Source organism: Homalodisca vitripennis, chromosome 4 (genome assembly GCF_021130785.1).
Source record: "Homalodisca vitripennis isolate AUS2020 chromosome 4, UT_GWSS_2.1, whole genome shotgun sequence".
In the NCBI taxonomy this organism is placed as follows: Eukaryota; Metazoa; Arthropoda; class Insecta; order Hemiptera; family Cicadellidae; genus Homalodisca; species Homalodisca vitripennis.
In genome coordinates this window covers 33,104,028-33,114,546 of record NC_060210.1, presented here as the reverse complement: position 1 = coordinate 33,114,546, position 10,519 = coordinate 33,104,028, and the positions used below count along the sequence as shown (strand labels likewise).

General features: G+C 34.4%; 1 protein-coding gene across 1 annotated transcript in view; it reads right to left on the bottom strand.

Moving 5' to 3' along the window:
• Positions 1-663: 663 nt before the first annotated feature.
• LOC124359134 (muscle segmentation homeobox) overlaps positions 664-10,519 on the bottom strand; it is a 37,273-nt gene continuing 27,417 nt past the window's right edge. Inside the window, exons 2-3 of the mRNA XM_046811618.1 lie at positions 4,066-4,253; positions 664-3,140 (exon numbers count right to left, since the gene is read on the bottom strand). Coding sequence (XP_046667574.1) covers positions 2,838-3,140; positions 4,066-4,253 — 491 coding nt within the window. The 3' untranslated portion in view covers positions 664-2,837. The remainder of the gene's footprint in view (positions 3,141-4,065; positions 4,254-10,519) is intronic.

Below are 10,519 nucleotides of genomic sequence, written 5' to 3'. Positions count from 1 at the left end.
TACAATATATAAGAGTTTTTGTTACGTAATGATTTTGCTATAAGATACAACGATGTAAAATTTCCGTAATCCTGATATTATTTAATTATTCCTTACTAATGAAGTGTTGTTACCATATCTCCCTGTGTTAAAGCATTTAAACTGGTACAGTCTTGCATACGGTGACATTATCAAAGGTAAATATTTAATTCTGGAATATCAGTTTAATTTATATATAACTAAAAAATTAATGTTTTTAGCAACGTGATAAATACAAATATGAAGAAGCTCCTTCTTCGTGTGCAAAAGGTATGAAAAGTGTCGGCCTGTTCCATAATCAACGAGAGATGGTTGCTTCCAATGAGAAAAATAAATCTTTTTTATAACGTGAAAATATAAAAAATGTAAGTGCTCTTCGTTTACGAAAATCATTACAAAATTAAACTATATGTAAAATCAGTTATTTTACAGGCACTTTGTAGAAAATAAATTTAAGTTGAAAATTAAACACTATATTAATAAATGTTTGCCCAGAATGTTACAGTAGAATTCAATAAATCTTACTTTAAAGTATATATGTATAAAATCATTGCTGAGGTAACTGAACTTGACACATTTATCAAACTTATTTGCTTCCTCTAACTTCAATGTAGAATAGGAAAATAAGAAAAAATAATATATGAAGAAGATTCACAATAAATTTATTCGGGTTTATTTACAGTCGAAGAATATAAATCTATTTTCAGATCTACATAGTCTACAGAAGGCGTAATATACAGTTTTTACAATAGAAAATGGCACAAGTCTAGCACTTCCTATAGGTATACTAACTTCACTGGTTAGATTCTGGCAGAGTCCAATACAGTACTATCAGACAATAGTATTACTCTTTCTTAACAAAACCTTCCTGAAACAACATATGCAACGCTTCTATTTACTGACGAAAATACGCAAAAACTATGTTCACATAATACGAATAATTTTTACAATACTTACATTAAAATACATAAGAGTCCTTACATTTACAATAGTCTCTAAATAAATAAAGCTAATCGGTAACAAAATTATTAATAGGAATGGCCGGTCTGGCCAAATACTTGATCAAAAGTCAAACAATTGTTGTTGGGTACTACTAAAATGTTTGCAATAAAAGTTTGAGGGCGTTATAACCTTTTTTATAATTCAAATGTAAATAATTTTAATCCAGAATTCCTGGTTCGTTCACAATTTACTTCCCGAAGCAAAACAAGTACTCTTTAAGGTACTCAATTTTGAATTATAACCTGTGCTTAATTGTTAAATTTAATTTCCCAAAAATGTTATATGAGGAACAAAATTGGATAAGCGCCTATAGATACAAAATGTATTGTTCTTCCGAACAAGCTTCTACTGCAGTGTTATCGGTTTATAACTTCGGTATCGGATATAATCGATTTCGAACATTCACGTTTGATGTTTTCAAAGATTGAAAGTTGTAAACGAAGCAATTCCGGTTAAATTGGAGCCATTATCTGCCGCTCGTACAAACACTACTGTGTAGTTCTACAGCGAGCGGCACGACATGGAGTCGAGTTGCTATAAACGCCCATGCCCCGACACAAAGACTTTGTCATTGCTCTTTACGCATTATAAAACATTGCATTTTTACAACGGTAATGAATGTTGTAAACGATCGACACAATGGATCGTGATAGTAATTACAATGTAGGACTGTAATACGGTGCTGCAACATAGTGACTGCAATACCTATTGCCAGTGATTACAACGTACTTCAGCCTACAGACGCAGATTCAATCTGCAACGCTTTGTATTATTTCACGTGTTTTAAAAATATCACTAATTAAATGCATCTCAAACTTTTATTACCTAGTTTATATTTAATTGCCGTTAAAATAATATAAATAAATAAATTGAGTAATAACGTTTCTGTAAATCACAGTATTTAGGGCGGAGAAGACAAGTTGTGTAGTCTGAAATAAAATAAGTGGATAAATAAATCCTTAGGCCAACTACGCGTAAAGGTCTCTACTAAATAACGTAAAATAACATATAATTGTACACATAACAAAATACTTAGGTACGACACTGCTTATCACTTTAATTTAATCGAAAATTATGTACAAAAACGAAAGCATACAACGAATTTCTATTTACAGATATATAACACAGATAATGTACTCACTCATACATAAGTTTCTTGTTTAGTCAAACGTTTTTGGTTTAAGAGTTGTCAATCTCACTTTTACTTAGTATTTTTCACTGTCACTTTTTTTAAATTTTTCTTAGGGCAATAGTAAAATAAAGTAATGGTTAATGTAGCTTTTAAATGTCAATCAGAGTTCATATTTGGTTTCACAACGTAAGATCGATATGGGAACAAATGTATCTCAACTTTTACAATAGGTTAATTTTAATTATTTCAGTAAATAAATTGAAACTTCAGATACAGTAGAAGAAAGTTTCGATTAATGTTTGTACTGAGTAAAATATTTCAGAAAACTAACAATCTGTTCAAAGTTGCAAAGACGTCTAGAGGTTTATGTGACTCCATTCGCGACACAGTTCTTGCAGAATCTAGCCGTCTTCTTTGGTTAGTCAGAGTGTGGCGTGGTGACAGTAGTATAATATCAGTAACTTATAGACTTATAGCTGAATGTTTTCACTTTTTTCACATTCTTCAATTAAGTCAAATGCACTCTGTTAAAAACGAACTCATCATCATCAAGTTTAAAGAGTGTTAAAACAGCCAGGAGTGTCCTGGATCTGCTATCCGTGCTTTGCAGGATTAGGGATGCCCACAGTTAGGATGACTGAAGTATATATACTGAGGTCTTGGGATGCCCTGGGGGCGGCGCACGTTACGAGAGGCCGGAAGGCGGTGTGGCAGCCCCCGCAGCGGCGGCCGGTCCTGGGGACGACTGCGACTGATGGTGAGGTGGCATGGGGCCCATGAGGTGTGCCATGGGGTGCCTCAGCAACGCCATAGGGTGGTGCAGCAGCGCCTCTGCCGGGTGGTGCTGGAAGTATTGCAGGTGGGGTGGTGGCCCGTATAAGGGGTGGTGGGGTTTCGCGGCTACTGCTGCTGCCATCCTCAGCTTCTCCAGTTCTGCCTCTTGCAGCCGCTTTGCTTTCGCTCGTCTGTTTTGGAACCAGATTTTTACCTGCAAGAAAAATTCCATTATAATTTAGTGTTTTGAAAGTTACACAACAATTATTTCTTCACAGGTGTATGCTACATGCGCAGTTTATGAAGCAGAATAAAGAACTTTTAAAATAAGAAACATTGGAATTCTTTTAATTTTAAGTCGTGTTGTTATAAGCACCTTTATAGTATTTTTTTCTCTTATTATGTTATGTTCTTTTCAAACCATACGTTTCTTGAATATTATAAATTGTATTGAAGTTAAGTGGGGAGAGGACTTAAAATGCCTGACTTCGCCTCCAAAATATCCAAGTTTCATTTATATCATTCCCTTTTAAGTTCGACCCGCTTAATGGACGAATAAGCTACATCCACTATTCTTTACTATTAAATACAATAGTTACTGCTATAGACTAAGTATAGTTACTGCTAGTGCTGTATACTGTAAATGTTGTATTGTAAGATCTACAATACGTATGCTATTTTTGTCACGGAAATATATTTAAAACCGATGACATGATTATAGAAAAGTGGCTTTTGGAGTTTTTAAATGGAATCACATCATATTCGTTAATTGTATTTGAATAAGTGTGACAATGTCACCGATACAATGGTACCTTTTTCATATGATTGATTACCCAGTTCACTATCCTAAAATTATTTTGGTAAGCCGGTGTGAAAAGGTCTCACAGTAACTGACAAACTGTCAGATGGAAATATTACCATTAGATATGCATTAGTATTTTAAAACTGACTAATTCGTAATCATTCAAGCTATGATTGATAACTGTGGAAAATAAATGTGTTATTATTTTTTGTTGTGAACCTGTTAGCTAAATAAATTGTAACACGTATTGATAAAGTATTTATTGTTGACGACATTTCCATCAACGCTTTTTGGATTTTCTAATGGCAAAGTATGAAGTTTAGAAAAAGTTACTGACCTGAGTCTCCGTAAGGTGTAAGGAGTTACTGAATTCGGCTCGTTCAGCAATACTGAGATACTGCTTTTCTCGGAATTTCTTCTCTAGACTCAGCAACTGCTGAGTGGTGAAGGGCGTCCTGGGCTTGCGGTTGGGTTTGTGCTTCCTGAGGTTGCATTTCAACTTGGGCGGCTCACCATTGTTCGAATCTGAAACACAGGATTTACTGTGATTCTTTGCAACCAATAAACGCTCAGACAAAGGACAATTTACGATTAGAAATAATTCTCGTTCCGTCATAAAAGATATTTCCACATTTTCTTCTTTAAAATTTAATCAGATATGTATTCCAGAGAGAAAATTTACAATTACATGATAAGTATAAATTTGATGGAATTCTGAAATTATATTTGTAAGTAACTACTATCCTTTTTTTAATTATTTGTATAAATCACTTTGAAACGATTGCCTAGATAAAAGTATTGATTATATTAAATTATAATAAAAATATATAGCCGGACAACTTATGCCTAACGGAAGTACATCAAAAAACTATCTTTAAAATTTAAATGAGGTCTAAGAACATGTTCGTAAAATGTCAGTTATTCATTGACGTTGATTTCCATTTACTGATTGGGGTTTCACAATGCTATTAACTGTAAAAATGTACGAATATTTATTTGGTGACCGTTCAAGAAGTTTTATTACAGTAATAAATTGACAGTAGGTTACAAACTAACCACTTGACCAACTCGTATTCAATTATTTCCGTAACAAATCGGAATTTGCCTTATTGTAACCTAACATATTTATTCACCACACGATTAAAGTAACATAGAATATGCTTCATAAGTCACTAACACAGTCACAGCAGTTCCATTACCGTTCACACGTTTGCATACTAATCCTATGTATCACAATTACGTCCATAACTCAGTTTAGCAAACCAATTTGGTGGGCCGCTAATTAACGTTGCAAGTGGGCTAATTTAGACACCTGTCAAAGTCAATTAAAGAGCAGAGAGCAATAAAGAGTAGATATTGTGACCAGTAGTGGCAATTAAGAGAGGCTATGCAAATATCAACAGCAGGAGGTCGAGAGAGGGACCCTGGGGCACACCTGGGCCAGCTGAAATCATAGGCATTGTCTCCGGCTGACATCTGATCACCGATTGATTTACTGATTTACTCGCTGATTACCGATCTGATAGACCATCAGCTGTTCAAATGGTGATCTCCGCATTAGTGGGGGACAATACCACTTAATTAGCCCTCTTGATGGCTTACTGTCTGTCTTTTATTAGGTCGGCCGATTATGTCAGATCCAAATGATGTTGGAATACGGACAGTAAATCAATGTGATTAAAGCAGATCGGCTGTCATATCGTCCTTCACAGCGAAGGGTATATAGTTGTACCATATAAACTATTACAAAATGCTTCGCGTCTTGTCATCCATGTTAAGTCTAAAATACATGTTTCTCAAATAGTTTAACATTACGCTTAATATTGGTTAATATAAGTGTGGAGCAATAAGTTATTTTTGGCAGAAAGATTTGCTAGCAATAACCATATTTTGCGGGATTAAGTGATAAAAATTAAAAGTAAACGAAGTACGATGAAGTAAAAATGAAAAACTAGATGAATAACAATTATATAAGCAGTAGTTTCATTATACTCGTATCTATAACTGCCGTATACGATTATATTATAGTCCATGAATTTATTAAATTATAAGACTAGTACATCAAAGATTTTTTTCAAATTTATATGGAAAGTTTGAAAATTATTTTACTTTCAACTTATTTCTTATTCTAATTGGTTAATGTAAAAGTTGTGTTCTATAAGGTCATAATAATTCATTACAGAAAATCCTTTTTACTGCACTTTTTGAAGAAATGTACAGGAAATATACTCTCGTGGTATAATTCTTGATTCTCTTAGGTTAAGATTTTTTCACTTCTTATAAGAAATATATAACTAGCGCTACACATTAAACGTGATGTATTCGTTGGAAAAACTATGTATTAGGCCTACATATGTACATATTGTATATGCATCTTTTTAATCTTTAGTTTCCTTAAAAGAAACAACGTAACGTGTCCTAGGCAAGAAAAAGACTAAGCACGAATTTTTAAAGATATTGAGGCATATTGGACAACTCACTGTATACAAATATTGTGCAATAGTTCATACTAATGCTGCAGTTGCTTTAACTGTAAATTATAAACAATATTCATATAATTTATATTATCTAGATTAATTTATAATAGAAATTTAATTGGCTCAGAGTAAAACCCCCGTTAATGGTTCAAACCGAGAGCAATTATTTTTTATTCTGCAATGTCTAATTATGATATTAAAACTATAGCGCAATAAAACTATAGATAAAACATGCTCCTCTTAATAGAGGCATGTTTTTATCTATGATGTATGTAGAGCGAGAAAAGAAATAACCGCATGAACTTAATTTAGCAGCACAATTGTTGTAAAAAGTAGAACTATATTTCATCACTAGAAATATTTATATTTAATTTAACCAACCCATGACGTTCTTTGTGCTTTAGTTTTCATGTTTATGAGAAATGTCAACAAAGCAATAGGTGCCCGATGGTTTCAATTAATCAGTACAGGCTGTAGGATTCCATTTAATAACTGTAGGCTAAACACTTATTTGATCATAATTAATAAATGATTAAATATCGATAATTCTATTGCATAGTTAAGCATACATAACGCTTATTATCTCGTGATTACAATATTACAGAACAAAAAATGTGAAGGACAAGATTCAACGTCGATTGTGTATACTGTAGAGAATGCGACGCGACAGAGTGGTAAGATTTAGCCTTTCTAATAATCACTGTAGTGTAGAACAATGTAAGACAATTACTGATAGTTACGAAACATTCCCAAAACCTTATTGCGCGTGATTTAATTTGCAGAAACTAGAACGGCTACAATTACTCTAAGTCGGTTTACAACGGAGAGATAACGTTGGTAACAAGTGAACTTCTTAATTGGCCGGGAACTCCAGACACGGACGGAGACATGGCGGTCTCACACACGGACAGACACGCGGACAAACGGTCGGACGGACAGACTAAACGCTGCAAATGGCGGGTAAACGCAAATTAATTGAGTAGAATTAGTGTTGGCCGCAGAAAGAAGGAGCTATTCCGGGGTGAGACACTTCGACCATTTCTCACCGGCTAAATGGCTACTGTCGAAATGGAATCTGGCTTAAAAAAACATTCTCAACGGGTGCGGGTCGAATTTGAGCGCAAGCCATGGCGGTGCGACGCTAGCGTGGTACGACGCGGGTGTCTCGTGATCTATAGTCGCGCGCTCACCTAGCCAAAATATCACGTCGTACGACAGGGCAGCAAACCCTGTGATTTATCGGGACACTAAATACTCGCGCTGTTGAATGGGCCAACACACTTACTACTGTAATGGGATCAGTTATTTTTATTTAATAGCCGGTAATCTAGCTCGGTTAAACGGTTCAGGTATGAATCACTGTAATGGAGATTAAGGCGGTACATTTGGATCGAGTACCTGAGATTCTGAGTGTATCGCAGTAATAAAATCCTCATATATTCCAATATTTTATTCCGTGTGCAGATAAAACTGGTTCAATATAGCACCGTCGATTTACGAAACTTAAAAAAGCAGTATTTTTAGGTTACTCATGTTGTCGCTGAATACGGTTTATGTGCACCAATGAAACGATTTGGTTATAAATGAAAAGAAATTTCACGTTTCGAAATTTGTATCGCAATTCTCTTTTGAAATTGATTTAAAATAAAAATTATATTTAGAAAACTTTCAAATCTTTGTAATAACGGTGCTTTATAGAGATAGAATTCGAAATTTGTATTGTAAACTTTCTTGGAGTGGAAAAATTGAAAACATTGCCGATGGTTTATATTAAGAAAACTTTCAAATCTTTGTAATATCGGTGCTTCATAGAGCTATTCGAAATTTGTACTGTGTACTTTCTTGGAGTGGAAAAATTGAAAACATTGCCGATGGTTTATATTAAGAAAACTTTCAAATCTTTGTAACTTCGGTGCTTTATAGAGATAGTATTCGAAATTTGTTCTGTGTACTTTCTTGGAGTGGAAAAATTGAAAACATTGCCGATTGTTTATATTAAGAAAACTTTCAAATCTTTGTAATGTCGGTGCTTTATAGAGATAGTATTCGAAATTTGTTCTTTGTACTTTCTTGGAGTGGAAAAAATTGAAAACATTGCCGATGGTTTATATTAAGAAAACTTTCAAATCTTTGTAATATCGGTGCTTCATAGAGCTATTCGAAATTTGTACTGTGTACTTTCTTGGAGTGGAAAAATTGAAAACATTGCCGATGGTTTATATTAAGAAAACTTTCAAATCTTTGTAATTTCGGTGCTTTATAGAGATAGTATCCGAAATTTGTTCTGTGTACTTTCTTGGAGTGGAAAAATTGAAAACATTGCCGATGGTTTATATTAAGAAAACTTTCAAATCTTTGTAATTTCGGTGCTTTATAGAGATAGTATCCGAAATTTGTTCTGTGTACTTTCTTGGAGTGGAAAAATTGAAAACATTGCCGATGGTTTATATTAAGAAAACTTTCAAATCTTTGTAATATCGGTGCTTCATAGAGCTATTCGAAATTTGTACTGTGTACTTTCTTGGAATGGGTCCAAAGTTTGAACATTCAAATTAATAATAATTGAAAGTATGGGGTAAAACTGTATGGAATCGCCTAAGTGTGGTTTACATACTTAAGCTGGTGAAGTTGAATTAAACATATAAAGAAACCGTTTGATTGACAAAAACATATTACAAATACCTGCTTCTTCATTAAAACCTGTAGTAAAGTAATAAGAGGCAGTAGAGTCTTAATTAACTTGACTCGTAAAACCGAATAACTAGTAGCATTTGTTTGTCGTTGGGAGTCAACCAAACTGAGCCCACTCAACCTCTCACCCGAGTTTGACACTAACGACAAAGATCCCGGTACGGAAATGACCCGTAGTTAACCCAAGTATAGATACGTCAATTACGTGTATGTGAGGGCCGTGACGCCAGTTAGTATTGTAGGCAATAGGGGTCACCACTACCACTGGCCCTCTAACAATGGCCGATTCTCCTCCTCAATAATTAGGTCTCCCTCGAATCGCAAATTGCACATAATTTGCAATTTAATCGAATTTAAAAGTGTACCACTTAGGCGGCGTTATATTAACCGCAATAGCGCAATTTTTCTCGGTGTTTAAATATTACAGGTTGGCTTCCAAGTGGTTTTACACTTTGAACTAAGAAACCACTTCTAACTGATCCGGGTATTTATTCTATATTCACAACATATAAGTCCACGAAAATACTCTTTAAGACATGTATGTTGTAAAACTACTATTCAACTATTATTTATTACTATACATCACATTTATAACGTACATAAAATAATTATAACCTCTTTAACAATTTGATTTAACTGCATTATTTGATTAACACATACTGACAATAAAGAATACGCTAAAAGTTAGGAAATACTTGGATGATCTCTAGCATAAATTTAATTGATAGAAAACTTTTCTATTGCGTCATTACAATAATAGATAATTTATTCTGATGACACTATGAGTATGATGGCCAAACTGAAAAAAAAACTTAAATAGTAAACTGTTTAAAACCATTTTTTTAGATTAAAAGACCCTTGTCAGGGTCTATGATAAGTAAATGTTTATACAAAGTTTCACGACATTCGGTTACTTAATAATTTGAAAGCGTCATTATTTTATTTGAAACCAAAAGGTAAGCTGAACATTCGATAAATGGAATCTGCAGTATATTAGCACCATGGTATAAGTAAATAGTTTTCAAAAACACAATTAAAATTCATATATTTGACAAAACGAGTATATATATATATATATATATATACTCGCCTTCGGCTCGCTGGGGGCTACGCCCCCAGGCCCCCTTTTGGGTGTTAGCCAAATTCGGGGATAAGAGTGGTTTTGTGATAGGTAAAATTCGGACATGATGTCATGCCAGGAAATTTCCAGGGGGGGGGGGGGTTTAACTTTACTGGATGTTAAGACATCAGGGGGTTATCTGGTCATACCAGGAACTTCCCAAGGGGGGTTAAGAGATTTGGTGATTGGTAAAATTCGGATATGAGGTCAAGCCAGTATATTCCCTGGGAGGGTTAACGTTACCGGGGGGGGGAATAACACATCAGGGGGTTTAATTTACTCAGGAGAATATCTGGTCATACCAGGAAATCCCGGGGGGGAGTAATGTTACCGGGGTTAATGACACATCCCAGGCCCCCTTTCGGGTGTTGGCCAGATTCGGGGATAAGCGGAATTCGGAATTAAATTGAACCCATTTTATTGAATATTTCAGTTTTAATCAAAGTTTTGACTTTAATGATATTTTTACGGGTTAACCGTTAAAGATACGAGAAAAAGTGACT